Source organism: Hydra vulgaris, chromosome 09 (genome assembly GCF_038396675.1).
Source record: "Hydra vulgaris chromosome 09, alternate assembly HydraT2T_AEP".
Classification (NCBI taxonomy): Eukaryota; Metazoa; Cnidaria; class Hydrozoa; order Anthoathecata; family Hydridae; genus Hydra; species Hydra vulgaris.
The window spans coordinates 26,758,453-26,779,758 of NC_088928.1; the positions used below are offsets into that span (position 1 = coordinate 26,758,453).

Below are 21,306 nucleotides of genomic sequence, written 5' to 3' on the forward strand. Positions count from 1 at the left end.
TTTATATTTTGACGATGAACTAATCAATATTATTGTCACTGAAACAAATCGGTATGCATTGCAGAAAGGCGATAGAGATTTTCCTAATACCAATGCAAGGGAGATTCGTGTATTTCTCGCACTCGTAATGTTGCAAGGCTTGGTAGTAAAGTCTAGTCATTGGCTTTACTGGTCAAAAAAACCTCTCTTAGACACTCCATTTTTTAGAGAGTGCATGCCTCTCAAAAGGTTCAAGGCACTAAAAAAATATTTGCACTTTGCAAATAGTGAAGACTACAATCCTGAAACTCACCCCCAACCAAAATTGAACAAAATTTACCCTATTTACCAGCTTCTCAGCAATAAATTCAAAACATTGTATAAGCTGGATCGTGACGTGACCATCGACGAAAGTCTAATGCTTTATAAAGGTAGACTCGGTTGGGTGCAATACATCCCTCTGAAACGTGCAAGATTTGGAATTAAATTTTATATGTTATGCGAGTCTTCAACTGGATACGTTTGGTCTACTATTATTTATACGGGCAAAGGAACACAAATGGATGAAAAGTATAAAGATCTTCCTGCAGTTTCATCAAAAATTGTGATGTCTATAATGGACCCGCTACTCAACAAAGGTCATTGTTTGACAACTGACAATTTTTATACTTCGCCTGCACTTGCTGAATTATTGATAAATAATAGAACTGACACATATGGAACCGTCAAGCAAAATAGAAAAGATATGTCCCCTCAAATAAATTCAAAGAAGTTGAAGAAAGGAGAGACTATTGCATTTCGCCGTGGAAAAGTTCTGACCATGAAGTGGAAGGATAAGAGGGACGTCACTTTACTTTCCACTGTTCATTCTTCGGAAATGGTTCAATGTCAACGAGGGCGCGTAGCTACCAGTATTCCCAGAATTGTAAAGGATTACAATGATACGATGGGAGGGGTCGATTGAGTAGATCAGTCATTATCTAGCTACCCCATCATGAGGAAAAAGGGAAAAAAATATTACCAAAAAATTTTTTTTCATCTTCTTGAATTTGCAGTATGGAATTCTTATATATTATATAAGCAAGCTGGACATACTAAAAAACCGTTGGACTTTCGAATGGATCTTATTGATCTTCTTGTATCCACGTATAAAGACAATTCAGTGAAGAGCAAAGGTCGTCCTAGCACAACTCCCTCTCCCCTTCGCCTCTCTGGTCGTCATTTTCTGGATTATGTTCCCCCAACAGAAAAGAAAGATAAGCCGATGAGATACTGTGCTGTTTGTTCACAAAAGAGAAATGCGCTAGGAAAAAAAGTTTGAAGAGAATCAAGATACCAGTGCTCAGAGTGCGATGTTGGTTTGTGCGTCGTTCCATGTTTTCGTGAGTATCACACAAAAGTTGACCTTACGTAAGTCTGCAAAAACTTATTTTCTGAACTAAAGCCTTATATTATATATATAAAGCGTAATTATATATTGAAAGTCTTATATTATTTTTATTGTGTTACTAAGGAAAGAAAAGGAATAAGTTTCAGTTTCATGTCGTATTGGGTTTTATAAAATTGTTTTGAAAATTTTATAAGTGCCTGCAATTTCATTATAATCTCAAGTAGTTTTCTATTATTTCAATGTTCATAAATTTATAGAATGCCTTATTTTATTCTTATTATTTATAAATACGTGAAAGTTTCTTGTAATAAAACTACTTTTACAGTTAAAAATTTGAAATTTTTGTATGCGTGATTTTGCCTAGTCTCTACAATTTTACAGTGCCATAAATGTACATTTACGAAAGTTTATGTAATGTTATATAATTAGAGTTTTTAATAAAATCATAAATTTATAAATTTATTGAAATCAACTTTATATTTTATTGTTTAGAAATAGAGGAAATTAAGTTTGCAACTAGGTTCACTTCAATTTTTCAAGAATTTTGCAAGAATTTTATGCAATATTGCAATGCTCGACATATGTCGAGCAAGTTTTCAAAGGTCAATTAGGAAGGTCATAAATTATTAAAATATATTAAAATTTATTAATTATTATTATTTTCCTTTTTTGCATGGTTAAAACAGTAAAATCAATTAAAAAAAAAAATAGATTTGTTTTTGACACACTTTTGAAAATTAATAGGTTCGTTAAGTGGTTAATAATGCTACCTTTTCTTCATCTGATGCAGATGATTTAATAGAAATAACATCACAAATTGGATTGCAGAAAGAATCCAAAATGCAATAAATTCTATTTCTAATCCACAAAACAAAATCTTTGTTAAATCATAAAATTTATCAAACTTAAGAAAGAATTTTGTCAATTAGATTCTTTTTAAAAAAAAAACGATCAATAACCTCTGGCATTTTGTAACAATATCCAATGACGTAAGATGTAATGAGATCAGGTAATGATAAAATGTAAACATTAGAATGTGGTAGTTTTTATTATTTCAAATTAACATGAGTGATTTTGCCTGTTCTACATTTAAAAAAAGGAGGAAGTGAAGCTTGTTGCTGTATTCCACAATGCAAAAGTTCATTTTACGATTTTCTTAAAATCAAATTTTATGAAAATCATAAAATTTCATAAAAATCTTTGTAAAAAAAAAAGTCAGGAATTGGATTTTTCAGAATACCTAGAACACTGCTTGTCGTAATAAGTGGGCAAAAGTTATTTCCTAATTTAAAAGAAAAAGTGTTAATTTTGATTTCATTATAGGACATTTTAAAAATGAAGACATACATTTTTATCCAATATTGGCAGAAAAACTTTAAAAAGAAGCACTTTCATCTATTTTTGAATTTAAAAAACAAATTAATGTACAATAACGATGTTCGCCTAGAAAGAGAGAATTTATTCAAAACTTTGATATTGAAAATGTCACTAAAAATTAATTTTAAAAACAATGATTTTATAACTAACAATAAAGAACTATTAATTGATTTTGAGGTTGAGAAAGGTTGCAGATGTTGTTTTAAACTACAAAACAAAATTGATCAACTGGAAAGAGAAAAACACAAGTTAAAATCTCAAATGAGTATTTTAGAAGCTAAAAGTAAAAAAAAAATTAAAAATCAAATCAAATATAAATGTAAATATATACCAAGTTATGAAAATATGTCAACAGACAAAAAAACTGTTCCAAAATATATACTGGCATTGAACATAAACAGTATATTAATTTGAACAACTTTTTAAATCCAGGAAGTTAAGAACCCAGAGTTTATTTGGGGGTACCGCTTCTTTTCCGGCAACATTTGGAAGGGAGGGGGGAGGGAGGGAGTTGTTTTTGAGTACACCCTCCCCCTCTCTCTCCTCCTCAAGTTAAAACTGGTGCTGCAACAATGATTTTTAATCATCATTTTAATCATTTGTGTTTATCTTTTTTAGTTTTATCCTAATATGAAGAGTTGATTTAAAAACATTTTTTTGAATACATAAATTTACCAGTGGACGATGTTACTTTAGTTGCATTAAGAAAATTATTTTACTTAAGACTTTAATAAACGCTTATGTTGGAATATACTACGCTGTTAGTAAATAATTATTGAAAATTGTTTAAAGTATTTAAACATTTATTGACTATATTTTAGTAAATTTAATTTTGATAGTTATAAATTTTTTAAATAGTTAGTGATTAAATGTTTAAATACTTTAAACAATTTTTAATCAATATTTACATTACATAATATATTTACATATATTAAATCGCGTAATATTTGTAAAATTAACAAAATAGTTTTACATCTTGTATTCAAATAACTATTCGAATAAAAAACGTAAGCATCTAATAAAAGTATTTACTATTATTTTAATTTTAAAATTTTGACTTATATATTATCAAATCTGTTCATTTAACTTTTAGTAAAGGTTAATAGTTTTAAAGTGATTTTAAGGCGCCTTTGAAATTAAAGATAATTAAAGAAGAGATAATTACAGTAAACATAGTTTTAAAAATGTTATATATTTTTGATTTAAAAACAAATTTTAAAAAACATATTTTAAAAAACTTATATTTAAAAAAATACATTATATTTTTTTAATCATTAAGTATAATTTTAAAAATTTTGTTTAATAAATAAGTTACGTTTACTATGGGTTATTTTAAACAGATCTTTATAAAACTTTTATTAAGTCATTGTAGTCGTTATTCTTATTTTAAAAGTCAAGAATATTTATTTATTCTTTTTATCACCCAAATTACAGGTAAAACAAACAAAGTGTATTAAACTAATAGTTTATACCTTCAGTCTAAAGTCTAATTTAAATTCTTCTTAGAATATTTTTCTCCATGATATTTGTAAATACTAGTCTATGTTCTCTGATATTCCAGAATTTAAAGGAATGGTTCAAAATTGCTGTTATATTGTCTCCTACATTATCACAGAGGCGCTTAATCTTTATAGTTTTTCCCTCTATCAAACACTGATGGAGTTTAGCTCAAGTTGATTGCAAATTTTTATTACTTCATTGATAAATAGGTTATCTTTAGTAACATCAGATATCTAAGTCAAAATCAGGGGAAAAAAAGTTGGGTTCAGTAGTCTGATAAACAGATTTAATTTATTTCGAATGAGGATGATAGATAAGTCATCAATTTTAAAGAAGGAATGCATGTAGTTTTTGCTGAACTTTGATATATTTAGGAGGGATTTTAATGCTGACCTTCCAACAGCGTCCAGTTTATTAAGAAGTGAATTATTACAACAACAAATTTCTAAGACATAATAGATTCGGTACAGCCAGACATTTGAACAATTGTACTATAGTTAATGTTTGACAAAAATGAATACCAGATTTTATAAGAGCTCTGGAGATGGATTGAAACTTAATAATACATATGATTACATTTGCTCTTTGAAGTGTAGCTATATTTTGTGTATAATTTTAGTTATTCCATAGGAATCCAGGGTGTTTCAATTTATTATTGAGGTCTAGGGAAGAGTCGTTTATTTCAATTGTGTTTTTTGTAATTGAACTTTTACTTGATATAATAAACTCGGTTTTTTCAAAGTTTAGTTTAATATATATGTTTTGGCATTGTGACTGAACTCTATTAACCAACTCTTGTAAACCAGAAAGAGTAGGACTTTGTAGGAGTATATTGTTTATATAAGCAATAATACCAGTGTATACATCACTTACTGTTGTTCCAACTTTGCAGTCTGAAACAATTTGGTTTAATATACTTTGAGTATATATATATTATATAAATGTGGTGATAAAATTGATCCTTGCACACCTTAAGACAAATGGAAATGATTTGATTTATGCCTAAGATACGATATATTAGCTGTAACCAATAAGTATCGTGATTGTAGTGCGCAAACTTTTGATAGCGGTGACTTTTTGTTGTAATAGAATTTTTCAAACAACAAATCCCAGTTACATCTTTCAAAAACCTTATTCGCATCTAAACTACAAATATATTGATGAGTTATTATTATTGCAATATTTTATTGTTTCACTTAAAAAGAACTCTGCATGTAGAGTGGAACCAAATTGATGAGAGTGGCTATCTGATGTTACCTAACATTTTTCCATAACAATATATTCAAAGAGATTTGTCAAATATGCAAAAGAAACAAAACTTTCTGAAAAAGTTTTTTTGTAAACTAAAATAACAAGCTAAAGATCAAAAGTTCATTCATTTAAAAATTAAATTTTCGGGCACTTTTTTTTTGAGCCTATACCGCTCTAACAGTACTAAAAGAGGTCTGGGTTTGTCCCTGTCATGAAAAAAAGGTGAAAATGTTAAATACCACAGCTCGGCATTATCTGAAGATATGTACAGGTTAGATAATCGGGCGAAAACTGGTCCAAAAAACAAAATTAAACACAGAAAATCTGTTATTTAAGTTTTTAATGTGGCTAAAAAATGGATTACAATTTTGCACACATCTTGGTCATTTAAAATTTCAAAACCAACAACATCTTGTCAACAAAAAATCAACAACATTTTCTGTATTTTTCTTTGGGAAGTGTACCTATTTAACCTTCATGCAAACAAGTTAATAAGTTTATGCCAGAAAACTTCATGATAACATTTTTATCAACAAGATGCATTATTATGTACTGAATTGTTATGTCAGAAACCTTCATCACTGAGACACCAGAGTTCTTTATTCTCTAGTTATAATCATCATGTAACTTACAAAGGATTGTTAGGTATTTCTCCCTAAAGAGCAATAACTTTCATAAGTCAATTTTATGATAGATCTATTTCTGACAAAGAAATTGTTGTAAGATAGGGTTTTCTTATTCAAGAACTATAGAACAAAAATAATTCAGTTATGGCCAATCGTGGGTTTATCATTTCAGACCATTTAAACACAATCAATGTTAAATTAAATATACCATCTTCTTTTAATAGACAACTACAGTTAAGTAAAGAAGATGCTACAGAATGTCAAACCATCACATCTTTGAAAATTCATATAGAATGTGCAATTCGTAGGATTAAAGTATTTTACCAATTAGTAATGAAATTCCTTTGGTGTTTTATGGTTCAATTAACCAACTATGGACAGTTGCTTGTCTTTTATGTAACTTTCTACCGCCAATTATCAAAAAACCATATCAAAAATCAAAACATTTATTTACATATAGAGGGTAATATACTTTCTTTGGTATTTACATTATTGTCCAATGTTTGTAGTAAAAAATAGTTAACATAAAAATTATTTAACTTGGAAATTAATTTTAAAAAGAACTGATTATCGAAAGGTGTACTTATAATAGCTATTCTTTTAAATATATAAAAAACAAAGTCACAAGATTGGGAATTGCTTAACCCCATTGCCATTTGTATTTGTGTATAATAACCAGTATAATGATTTTTTTTAAAATATGGGTATCCATTGTCTAATCCGATATAAAAGTCATTGTCATTCAAACATTCAGAAATATACATGTGTTTTTTCATTCTAGGACATTTAATTTCAATTAAACATAATGTTTAGCCTCTTCATCGTATACAAGACCGTCCAGACTGACAGAATAAATTTGGTTGTATTACAATTCTAGTTGTCCTAACTGAAATATTACGATTTAAGCTACTTTTTAAAACTTCAATATAATTCTCTCGTGCATATGGCTCATGAGCAAGCCCGTGGTCTAAAGAATTTTGAATAAATTTAAGCAAATCAACTGTTTGTGTGTTATTGATTAAATGATGAACAAAAGTTTCAAATTGTCTTTTGCATATATAAGTTTAACAAGAAGTACTTGAAGTTAAGCAATGTTTTCTTAGATTAAACTTCAGCGGATTTTTATTTTGTGTAACTATCAGCTTCATACTTTCTATTTTGTTTACTTTTATTGATAATAAAAAATCTTTTTGTTTCTCATTAAGCTCCCAGTTGCAAGGTATATAGCAATGCTTTTTATTATAAAAGCCAAGAGATAAGGAAGATAGGATATTAGACACATAAAAAGGAATGGCTTAAAGTTTTTCAATATTAGTGATAAGTTCAAAGCTCTTATTTATTTGGAGTTGATAAGATAAAGGAGAACCAGATGGAAAATTTCCAAATGATGTTTCAATAAAACTAAAATTGTCAGGTACGCAATGAACAGTACTAATATCTTTATTTAAAAAAGCAACATTTGATTTTAAATTGAAAATATTTCTCTTAAAGTTTCTTCTTTATATTTTATTCCCCTCAAGTCGTATAAAGTAAAATGCCATGCTTAAATTCAAATTTTTAAACGTTTGTAAACATAATAAGATTTTTAATTGTTTAAATTTTATGACCTAGAATGCCCATTACCTTGATCTACTTATGTAAGCAATCTCTTCAGGTACATACTCAAGTAAATTTAAAGAATATTCTGCAAGTTCAAATAATAAGGCCCTCATGTGATTAAAACAACCACTATTTCCAGGAGGGCACGAGCAGTATGCTTTTCTAACAGAGCCAGTCAATCTGCTTATATAACATTATAATACATCTAATATGCTAATATAACATAATAATACATCTAATATGCTAATATAACATAATAATACATTTAAATGCTAATAAAACTTAATAATACATTTAAATCACAAACTTAATTTGCTTTTGCATGCTTGCTTTGCATTTTGCTTTGACAATGATACACATTAGGTTATATGAAGTGTAAATACTATCCGACTATATATATCATTCAGATTTAAATCTTTTACTACTTTCAAATGTTTTTTTATTACAATACTTTTGTTTTTAGCATTTTTCATTTTTTTTTTTCATATTTCTTTAATAGTGAACAGTGGCAAGTATTTTAAACTTTTACATCGTGTTAAGGTTTCGTCTGCAGGTTTCGGATTCGGGAGCTATTTGAATTTCTATTTATATATAAAACAGTTGGTATTTCAGTTTAATGATTTTGTAAATCTTATATAACATCTTCTACTTGAGAATTCATATTTTGAACAATTATTTTAATATTTACGTTTTATCATTGCCTGATGTCATTACATCATTATGTCATTGGAATGCAGGATGCGTCTATTAAAACAATTTGTTACAAAACGCAACTTTGTTACAAAATGCTTTAATAACAATTTGCTCAAACTTAACAGAAAACAAAGATTTAAAAGAATAATAGAATCATTCAAAATTAATTATTAATTGCTTTTTTTATTGAGTTATTTTTCATTTTTGGATTTTATATTATATTACTATTAGAGTATTTAATTTTTATATTTTTTTATTTGAATAATTAAAAAGCTAGATTAGTGATAGCAATATTTAATAAAACAACTTTTTTGCATCAAGTTGAAGTTCCTTATTTGCAATTATATACATTGTACCTTATGGTGTCCTAAAAAACAACATTTTTTGAAAAATATATGCTGCCACCCCCTTAATGTGTTCTATATAATGAAGAAACACTTGTTTTAAAAAGAAATTTTAAAACTAGTTTTGATTTTTATAAATACTTTAGAATTAAATGCATTATACTTTAAAATACAATAGACGTCTGCATTTTTACTTAGTATGCTTTCTGAAAATCTGTTTTCTGTGTTAATGGCAAATTTTATGAACTCATAGTTGAAATAAATTTAAGAATTATTACGCAAAAATAATCTCATTATTGTTATTATTGTATTTGCTTTTATTGAACCTTTTTCATTTAAATAAAACATCTTTTAATTTTTCTATTGTTTAATATGAGTTTTATTCTGCATTATCTGTGTTTTTGATCTGTAATTTAGTTAATAGTTTCAACTAGGGTTGTCAAAATATGTGAAAATACCTGCCCAGGTGCCCATTGAACTAATGGGCAGGTACTCAGGTACCCGTTAAAAAGTTTTTTGTATATAAAATAAGTTGCATTTATAAACAGTCAATAAAAGTTCTTTTACTTATATCTAAATTTTAAATATGCTACAATGCAAATTATTTTAAAAGTAAATTATAAAGTAAAAATAACAATAACTTGATTTTACAGAACAGTAACCAACAGGCTGGTACCAAGGTCCAAAGGTCTTATTTAAAACTACAATTCTTGTAGTTCAGTTTTATAGAACTGTTTTTCATCAGAGTTCAATGTTGTTCATGCTTTGTTATGCTATTTTATGTTATTAGATTTTGCCTTTTATTATTATTAGCTTATATTTAGAATGATGATGGTGGTGTTGGAATTCGCAAACCATATATGAGGGTAATTGGAATTCATATAGAAACTGCAGGAGCTGGTCGCAGTTCGGGAAATATTCATTTTTCACCAAGTGATGAGGAGGAATTTTCAAAATTAGCTGCTCGTCCTGATGTTTTTGATTTAGTTTGGAGAAGTGTAGCTCCCTCTATTTATGGTAGTGAAGATGTAAAAAAAGCTGTTGCTTGTCTTCTATTTGGTGGATCTCGCAAACGGTATTTATTCTTGGTTTTGTGTTGGTAATTTTTTAATATAGTTTGAAGCATTTGTATTTTTCTGTTAATTCTCATAACGATTCATTTACATTATTTTGAGTTTTAAACTTTTAAGATTAAAGGTTTATTAAGATTCTGATCAATTACATTAATATCATTAAGATTAATATACAATTTTTTTCTTTCGAAACATTAAATATTTTTTTATTTTGTTTAAAGTAAGATATGTTAATATAACTAATTATATGTAAAATATATATATATATATATATATATATATATATATATATATATATATATATATATATATATATATATATATATATATATATATATATATATATATATATATATATATATATATAGAACCCTTAGATGTTGTCCGAAAGTTTTTTCCATATTTTGTTGACAAAAAGTAAAAATTAAAATGCAAGACCGGAATTTTTTTTTTTTAATAATGATAGACTGCCTGCCCCAACCAAACCCTCAGTCGATGTAGCAGCACTCCCTTGCGGGTCAGGCTATTTGTCAGTCGATGTAGCAGCACTCCCTTGCGAGTCAGGCTATTTGTCAGTCGATGTAGCAGCACTCCCTTGCGAGTCAGGCTATTTGTCAGTCGATGTAGCAGCACTCCCTTGCGAGTCAGGCTATAAGATAGTCGATGTAGCAACACTCCGCGCATGATTTACAGTAAAAAAAAATAAAAATAAAAACATTTTATTAAAAAAAATTAAAATAAAAACATTTTATTAAAAAAAATTAAAATAAAAACATTGTTTATATTGTTAAAAACATTCAAAATGTTTTAAAAACATTCAGAATGTTTTTAAAAACATTCTGGTCAATTAAATTTGCGTTTTTGTGGTTTTTTTAAAAAACGATTAATTTGTAATTAAATTAATGGTTTTTACTTTCGTCCAACACGGAAATGTTGGACGAAAGTTAAAAGTAATTAAAAGTGACGTATATGTTGGCGTAAGAATCACTTTTTTCCTTCCGCTCTTCCCATAGCCAACAAACTATAGATCTATATAGATCTATATATATATATATATATATATATATATATATATATATATATATATATATATATATATATATATATATATATATATATATATATATATATATATATATATATAATATATTAGATGATATAAAATTATTGCACAGTAATTTTATATTATATAATGACTTTAAGCAAGTATAAAATAAGTTTGAGCAAAATAATAAAAAAAGCAGTTACAACATTCAGAATGTTTTACTTTTTCAAATGTTTTTTTTAAAATGTCTAGTTTTGTGTTTTTCATCTTGGTTACAATTATAATGCTTTTCTTTTATAATAAAACTTAATATTATTTATTTTATATTATAAATCTTTATTTAAAATTGTACTTCATTAATGAATTGTTTACTTTTATCTGACATGAAGTACTAAAAGCTTGCTAAGAAATGCAGGTGAAGCTCTCGATGTTTTGTGGCAGGTAGAAAACAACAGGGGTGGCAATTTGACCGGAGCTAGGTTTGTGACAGGTGCTGTATAAACATTTATACATCCTAAAGTATATTTTTTATTCAAAATTCATGTTATATTTTGTATATATATGCATATATAAACATCAATATTATAATCAGCATTACCATCGTCATAATGATCATCATCATTATCATCATCATCATTAACATCATCATTATCAGGCTTTAACACATGTTGTGTTCATATTAAAGGTTATGTTGAAAAAACAGGTTTGAACCAATTTTATTTGATTAAAAATAAATAATGAATGCATACCGAAAAAAACTAATCTTGTCGTTTTAGGCAAAGCTCGTCTGCTCAATTTTACTCAAAAAATCGGAGTCTTTATATTATACGTTGCAATCTACAGACTTCAGTAAATCCTTTAAAGCGCCAAAACAATTTTATTTGTATTTTTCCATACATTGCAAAAAAAAAATTGTTAAAAGTAAAAATAATAAATTGTTTTTATTTTATAGGAGCAACTTAATTTTTACAGATATCTTAATAATTTTTAGACTTATATATCTTACTTATATTTCTTTTGTTTTTAATTTTTAATTACGCTGATTTAATTCAAATTGTCGGGTGATGGGGAAGTTATCGGACAAATCTTAATTTCATTATTTGAGCATAATAACTAGTTTTTGTGGCTTATCTTTGATTTTATGATAAAATCTGATTATTATTTGAGCATATTAATCAGTTTTTGTGGTAAAATGAGTTTAAATGCAGCTGAACGAGAATCTTTTCGAAAGCGACTAAAAATGTTTTTTGTAAATAAACCTAATATTTAAAAAAAAAAAAATCGTAAATCATTTTGAAAAGGAAGGATTTGCTCGAAGTACAATATATGATAACCTAAAAAGACTTGAAACTGTTCAATTGTTTTCTGATAGAAAGCACCCTGGTCGTCCGACATCCTGGACTAGAGAAAAGAAAGCTGAATTAACGAGACTTGTCAACAATCGAAAAGGGGTCGTTCAGAGAAAAATAGGTATTAAATTCGGTGTAAATCAGTCGACAATTGGTCGTCAGTTAAAAAAATTAATGTTAAATATAGAAAACGGGAAAAGACTCCAAAATACACTATAGAACAACAAATAAAGGCAAAGAAAAGAAGCAGGAAACTAGTTAACCAACTCTATAACACAAAATCGCTTCTAGTCATCGATGACGAAAAATACTTTTGTTTTGCAGGGGACAACATGCCTGGAAATTCTGGATACTACACAAACAACAAAAAGACATGCCCAGAAAGTGTTCGTTTTATAGGAAAATAAAAATTTCCAAAAAAATTATTAATGTGGATAGACTTTTCTGACCGTGGTATGTCCGAGCCATTGTTTCGCACTTCCAAGGCTGTAGCGATCAATTCATCAATCTATATTAATGAATGTTTAGAAAAATGACTTCTTCCATTTATTCACAAGTATTATGGAGACTTTAACTATTTATTTTGGCCAGATTTAGCAAGTTCTCATTATTCTCAAGATTCTCTAAATTGGATGGACCAATATGTCTATTACGTTGATAAAGAATCCAATCCCCAAAATGCGCCTCAAGCATGACCAATTGAAAAATTTTTAGGACATTTGGCACAGAAGGTTTACGAGGGAGATTGGCAAGCTTCAACAGAGCAAGTTTTGATTGATTGCATTAAACTAAAACTACAAGAAATTGATTTAAACTTTTTACAGTCGCATATGAAAGGCGTCAGAGCAAAATTGAGATCAATTGCAGATGGTGGTGTTTTTTCATATAAAAAATAATATATTTTTATTAAAAGATAAATGCTTTATTTAAAAAAATTTAATAGTAGTTTTTTTTTTATTTATAAATAAGTTATTGACCTTTTTATTTTGTCCGATAACTTCGGCATCACCCGATAGCTGTTAGAGCCCATACACTACTTCAGCTCACTTTAGCAATAATAATATTAAAAGATCTTGTTATTTATGACGAGATAGCTGCAAGTCTTAATATTACCGTTGAAAATGTCATAAATAACATAATTTCGTATAATGATATCAAAAGTGGTGGCAATAATAAAATATGTGAAGGATTACTTTATGAGTTCAATGAAAAGCTAAAGGAATTTGAAAAACTAGGACCTACAGCAAAACTATGGATATAATATTTTAATATGGTGTCGATAGCAAAGAAATTTATAAGAGCTGAAAACTTGGGAAATTGGCAAGCTTATTTGAACAGCATTAAAGAAATGCTTCCTTATTTCCAAGCAAGGTTGATATTAGAATGGATACAACAGATCAGCATGTAGATGCAAGTGATTCACGAATAAAGAAAGATTCTAGAGATACCAAAAAACTTTATGAGTGGTTTGCATTGCATGACCCTTTCCCAATAGTTAAAGAAATCATATCTATTGCCAGTGGAGTTGTTGGTGATAATAAAGTTAACTGTCATAAAGCTCGTGAAGTTAGAATTGCTTCTATGTCTAAGATGACCGGTCAAACATTTAATATCAAATTAAAACTTTCTCTTTTAACCATGAGTAGTGTCATAAAGGTTCATGATAAGAAAGTACCTGTAGATCCAGTATTTTTATTTCAACGTATGAGTATTACTAAGACATTTGAGGAAGAAATTGAAAAATTTTTTGAATATGAATCAGTCCCCTATCCATTATCACTGTTTGATGAAACTGGAATGCATACAACACAAAAATCAGCTCTTTACAATTGCTTTGAATCAGTGATTATTAAAATTGACAACGCAAATGCCAGTTACAGGATATTTACTACACCACGTTGTGTGGGATCGAGAGGAAACGTTTAACGTTATTTTTGTTAAATACATTTAGTATGTACATAGATATTTTGGTCATGAAATCCCTATAGTAGTATTTGACGGTTATACTGATTATAAAAAAATGTTAAGGCTGCAGAACAGCGTTGATGAACCACAAAAACATTCTCATCTTATGATGTCATTTTTGAATTTATGACGGTTCCAACAGGCCAACAGCAATTCCTTACCAATACTCACAACAAGTCTTGCTTCATTTTAATGTTATGCGAAAAGTTAACAACTGCAAATATTATAATGAAGCAAGCTAATAATGATGCTGATGTCCTCATAGTTAAAACACCCATAGAACAATCCAGTACATCAAATACAACTATCGTTGTCAGTAAAGATATTGACATATTAGTACTACTGACTGCGAGAACTCCAACTGATAAGATTATTTAATTTTTGAAACCCAAGAAAGCTCAACAATTAACAGAAATATATTCATCAAAAATTTTATCTGCTTATCCAAAATGTCAAAATCATATCTTATTTTTATATGCAATTACTGGCTGCGATACTACATCAGCATTTTTCGGAAGGGGTAAAACAACGGTATTTAAATAACCAACTGGACCCAACAGACTGGGGCTGGAATTAAGTAGGTAATACATTGGACCCAATTTAAATTTTACTTCCACCTGCTCCACAAAAACTTCTCAACACCATCTTTTGCAATTGCAAAAAGGGTTGTTGTGCAAAATCTAGTTGCAAAAAAGTCGGTTTATTGTGTTCTCCAATATGTACTAATTGTCGAGGCCAGTCTTGCTGCAATATTGAATCAATTTCAACAAATGAAGATTTTGATGATGCTAATGATGAGACAGCTGATGTATCTTTTTTACATTTCGAGCTAGAAAAAGAAGAAGTAGAGAAGGGAGAAGATGACAAAGAAGAAGCAATAGAAGAAGAAAAAAGGGAAGAGATATAGCATACTATTATATAAAATAATATATAGTAATAATACTAATATATAGTATATAAAACATTATTTATAGGTTATGTTGAATAAGACTTCTTCAATTTTAGATTTGCAATATATCAGGAATAGAGATTCTTTGAAAAAAAAGTATGAAGACAATTTTTGTAGATAATTTATTGATCTAAAACTTTTGCTCAATCTATTTTTTTTTGTTGATAAAATTTACCATTTTCTAGAAAAATTAGAAAAACCATTTTTTTCTACTTTCAACCTTGAATACCTTTTTATGCAGATGCAGGGTCGGTGGGGACTTTTAATATTTTATTTGTAATAATGTCCTGAAAATTTGTACCAAATTTCAGCTCTATGCGAATTATTGTAAACTGAAATGTCTATTTTGACCGGACTATACAATAATGCTACACAATTTCACAACCTTTTGTTATAATAATAAAAATTTTGTGAATAAAACAAAATTTTTCAAAATATTTAATTAAATATATTCTTACATGGCTAAATAAGATAAATTTTGTGAATATGTAAAAACACCTTATGAAAATTTTACTTAACAATAGACAATGCGACATCTAATTTTTTCCTCTACCGTGACATCAAATACTAAAACTTTTATGGATTAAACGCGCTTCAAAGGAATTACCTAAGTCTGTAGATTGCAATGTATTATTTAAAGACTTCGATTTTTTGAGTAAAATGGAGAAGGCAAGCTTCGATTAAAACGACAAGATTGGTTTTTCTCGGTATGCATTCATTGTTTATTTTAAATCCAAAAAACTTGGTTCAAACCTTTTCTTTCAACATTATCTTTAATATGAAACGATACATGTTGGAAGTGTAAGATCCCTTTAACCTTCCTTTTTTATATTGTTTCTTAATATAAACAATCTAGAGCATTTTCTTTCCTTAACTAAAGCTCATACATGCAATATGTAAGGCACTCTCTTCAAGTTTTCTTACTTCTACCACTTCCATTTTCTCCTGAAGCTACCTCTCTCTACATGATGATACATAAATCACTTTAATCTTATCTAACAAACATTCTATACAAGATTTTTTTCTAATCTGTCTAAGATTATGCTTCCTTCTCTTGTCTTTTTAGAGTCACACCATCATCCACCTGATAATCTTTTCTTTTGGCAAATACTATTCCATATGAATACTAAAGTTTATATACATATGTAAAGATACTGTATAACAGCATCTAAATAAATAGCAAACATATATGTTTATATCGATAATATATATGCATAAGTGCGCATCTTGGAAGCTTTTATTCCTTCTACAATAAAAGTTTGGAAGCTTTATTTTTTCTCTTCAATTTTAAGTCAAGCCTCATTCTACTCCACATTTTACACCATCTTGAGCAGTTGCTTAAACATTATTAAACATGTATCATTTATTTCATCTTTTTTATAAGAACATCTCTCTTAGGAATTAATGTCCTTTTACTATACCAAGAATCCAATGTAAAAAGGTCTTGTCTAATGTTAAGCTCTGTTATTCTCAGTTTACTAAATCTTTTATCTTATCTCAGATGTTAGGTTCTAGAGACTTTTGGTTATTCTTCTACAATGTCTAATTAACTCAAGTCTAACATTTATTATCTAATTCATGGGTCTGATCTTTTTACTTCTCCCCAGGATAGGGCAGAGTTATTAAGAAAGAACTTTTCCTCTAACTTGACTCTTGGCGTGGTAGACAATAAAATTGGTAATAATGTGTTCAAAAACTTTGCATAATGCGTATGTAATAGAAGTCATAGGGTAGTCATTATATGAGAGCTGGTTATATATTTTAGGAATGTTATGTTCGCTGATTTCCATAGCTCAGGTAACTATTTCTATGAGGCGGTTAAATAGGATACAGAGTGAGAGGGCACTTTTAAAGCAAGCAGATTTGAGTAAAAGCACAGAAAGATCATCTGGTCCTGACAATCCTATCTTTAGTTTGCTGAGTTGGTTGAGAATCTTAGTGAGGGTAAAAATGGTGGTAATGGTGGGTATGCTTCTCGAATGATGAAGAATGGGAGGTTAGGTTGTTTCTTACTATAATTCACAAACTTTGAAAATAATTTTTTAATTGGATTACTAATGTCTTAGAGATAAAGGTGGTGATTTGTCCTTTTTCGGCTAGCCTGTTCTTGCCAAAAGTCTGTTTTTCCAGAGGAAAATTGTCTGTTATATATTTTGTTTTCTTTTGCTAGTTTACATAATTATAATTATGTAATATTTATATTCGCATTTATAATACTTAAATTCTGCTTTACTAAAACAAAAGTTTTGTTGTAGTATAAATTCCTAATAAAATAGTAAAATGTTGTATTTGTTTTTCAAATTTTTAAACAATTGTCTAGACTTAAAAGAAAAGTCCCCAACGAAATTTAAAAACAGGATTGAACACATCAAGGAATGTGCAAACATAAAGCCTTGAATTGGCAGTAAAACAAACCCCGAGTTTGTGGGTTTGTTTTTCTGTCAATTGAATGATTTATGTTAGCACATTTATTGATTTGTTGAACCCTGTTTTTAAATTTTGTGCTAACCTGATAGCAACCTAAAACAGTTTTAGGTCAGCTATTTTTTGCTGGCCTTATTTTTGCTTTTCCCGAGATATATATATGTGTTTGTTTGTATATACATTACCGGCAATTAATTTTAGACCAGCGGTTAAGAACGGTATTTACATTTCAAAAATAAAAATATCTGATTATCATATTTGCACTTCTTTATTTTTGGATCAAAAATAAATAGAGCACAATAAATAAGTGGATAGAATAGGATATGGATATTTTTGCACCCAAAAATTTGCTTACGTACAAAAGTATACAAAAGTGTGCTGAGTTCTTCCAGCATAAAAGACAATACAAGTATTATTTTTAACTGTTACTTAATTTTGATTAATGACTTGTAATTGATATTGAAAATATAATTTTTCTCATTGGTAGCATCTTGTAGATACTTTTTGTAGATCCAATATAGTATATAATGACTTGCAAATGAATATACAAATATTGTATTATTTGAACTGTTTATTTTTTTTTAGTTTCTATTTTGTCTTACTAAAATGGCTCCAGTTCAAGAATTAAGCTTTGAACAGAGAGTTCGCATTGTTTTACTTGATGAAAAAGGTGTTTCAGAAACAAAAATTGTGGAAAGAATAAAAATATCAAAGACTGGAGTTCACAATACAATCAAGCCTTTCAAGGAAACTGGTCAATATTGTGACTTACCATGACTTGGACAGCCTAGAAAGATAAATGAACATAGTGATTGTCGTATTACGAGATTATCTATGTCAAACAGAAAATTAACAGCTCCACAAATAATGAGAGAATACAATGAAACTGCTGAAAAACTTGTTTGTGTCCAGACAATAAGAGACCGTTTGATGAAAGCTAGACTTAGAGGGTGTGTAGCTACCAAAAACTGTTGCTAAGGAAAGCAAACAAGGTGAAACGACTGCAATGGGCTCGCAAACATGCCAACTGGAAAATAAGTCAATGGAAAACAGTAGTATGGAGCGATGAGTCCAATTTTGAATTATTTGGCAACAAGAGAAGAATATTTGTACGCGGGTACAAAAATGAATGTTACATTCCGCAGTGCATTGTGCCTACTATTAAGCATGGAGGAGGTTCAATAATGGTATGGGGTTTTTTTGCAGATCACAAAATTAGAGATTTGATCAGAGTTATTGGAATTATAAAAAAGGAGCAATACAGAGAAATTTTGGAGAATCGTGCCGTTCCATCTGCTCATCGAATGGTGGTTCGACACCAGCCTGTTTTTATGCAAGATAATGACCCAAAGCACAAGTCTAAACTTTGTACAAATTATCTGAATCAACTAGTACAAGAAAAAACCCTTACTTTAATGGACTGGCCTGTGCAGTCACCAGACCTCAATCCCATTGAGCTTCTTTGGGATGAAATAGACCGGTATGTGAAGAAATTCCAAGTAAAATCTGAGGAACATTTATAGGAGTTACTGCAAAAGGCTTGAAAAGCTGTAACCATGGAAACTTTAAACAAATTAATCTTTCGTATGCCAAGAATATGTGAAGCAGTAATTAAGAAACGTGGTGATTATTTTCATAAACGTAAAGTTTGAAACTTTTGCAAAATAATATAGACCTTATAGTTTAACTTTTTAATGTTTGTTAAGTTTTCTATTTGTGAAGAAAACTAAATAAAGTATATTTCATGAACTAATTTGTAGTTTCTTTATTCACTGAGATCGAAAAAAATATTTAAAAAAGTATAACTGATAGATTTAATTGATTTTTAATAGAATTACTGTTTTCTCGTCCCTGGTCTCAAATTAATTTCCGGTAATATATATGTGTGTGTGTGTGTGTTTATATACATATATACATACATATATGTGTATTTATATATACAGTGTATATATAAATACACATATATATATACACATATACACATGTGTATTTATATATACAGTGTATATATAAATACACATGTGTGTATTTATTTATACAGTCCTCAGAATTAGAGTTGGCATTCATGCCAACCTAACTGCTGACCTGACAGTGTCTGAGGTCTGCAATTTTTGCACAATATAAATCGATTTTTATTTTAAAAAATTTTTATGAAAGCTTATTTTTAGGGACCCGCCAAACATTTAAGAGACTAATTACCATAAAAATATTTTTTATTCAAAAAAATTTTAAATCCAGTGTTTTGTTTAATTATATAGAATAAACTTAGGGGTGTAACAGGAGAAAATTTAAAAAAAAAAAAAAATTTCACCCCAACATTATATATATATATATATATATATATATATATATATATATATATATATATATATATATATATATATATATATATATATATATATATATATATATATATATATATATATATATGTATATATATATATATATACATATATATATATATACATATATATATATATGTATGTATATATATATGTATGTATATATATATATATGTATATATATATATATATATATATATATATATATAGAGAGAGAGAGAGAGAGAGAGAGAGAGAGAGAGAGAGAGAGAGAGATTATGCACAGTTTTTGAAACTGTTTAGTTCATGAAGCAGGTTTGTGCCAATTGTGAAATAAGGAAATGTTCTACTAAGTCAAACTTTGTAAAGTTATAACTTGACTATAATGCAGATTGATATCAGCAGTTTATTGTGCTTGTGTTACCTGCTTATTAGTATACTTAAAGTATAATTAGTTTTTTATACATTAGCAGGTATTTTCATAATACACTCAGAACAATTGCATTTTTTAATAATCAAAAAACTTGAAATATTAAATAAAACAATTTTCAAAAAATTTCCAAAGTTGATGTGTCAAGAAAATCAATCATTAATGGTTTAAATTTTTTTTCTCTTAATCTTAAATATGTCATCTGTCTAAATCTGTCTACCATCTAAAGCTCTCAATCTTAGTCTAAAATCTCTTAATTTATAATTTTGAATCCTATTATTGTAAAAACCGTGATTGCAATAATTAGGAATGCTACTATTAAATAAATAATATATAAATAAATAATAAATAAATAAATAAGAATGTCTTCAGACTACTTTACTTTATTAAAACATTTCTATTTTAAAAATATTAGTAATTTGATGATTTTCAAAAAATCAATATTTCTTTCTCATATATATTTCAGTATTTCTGCATAATTAGAAAGCACCCAACCCACACAAGCACAGAGAAACCTGTTAAAACTACTCAGTTATAAAATTTGCATTTTGCTCGTATTCAGTTTCAGACTTTATGCATTTAATCTAGAGGCTCAGCAACAAATACAGGCTGAATACAGTTATTAAATAACTGTAAAATTTCTTACTTATTTGTAGTTATTTTTCCAACGTCATTTTTGAGTGAGTTCACCATATCGTTTTCCTTTTTTTATGCTTAACTTGGTTATGAAGTTGTTTTGAGTCATAATTAAAGTGTGCTGCAATCTCACTCATAGCTAACAGTTACTGTTCTCACCACCTGGCTGAGTCTTTTGCATGCTACTTTGTGCTTGTTAGGAAGCGCTTAGAGTATTCATCTATCAGCTGCTAAGGTACGCGAGGCACTAAAATCTAAAATTAAGAAAGGCTTGTTAAAAACTGTTATTGATGCTGAGATGACATCATAGTTTGTTTTAATCTATATATACCTCTCTTGGTTGTTTTCTGTGACC

The 21,306-nt window shown here is 28.2% G+C and overlaps 1 protein-coding gene across 1 annotated transcript in view; it reads left to right on the forward strand.

Annotated features, from left to right (window-relative positions):
* The window catches only part of LOC100203585 (DNA replication licensing factor mcm5-A), a 93,854-nt gene that overhangs the window by 44,631 nt on the left and 27,917 nt on the right, over window positions 1-21,306 (forward strand). The window contains exon 7 of the mRNA XM_065805188.1: window positions 9,584-9,834. Coding sequence (XP_065661260.1) covers window positions 9,584-9,834 — 251 coding nt within the window. The remainder of the gene's footprint in view (window positions 1-9,583; window positions 9,835-21,306) is intronic.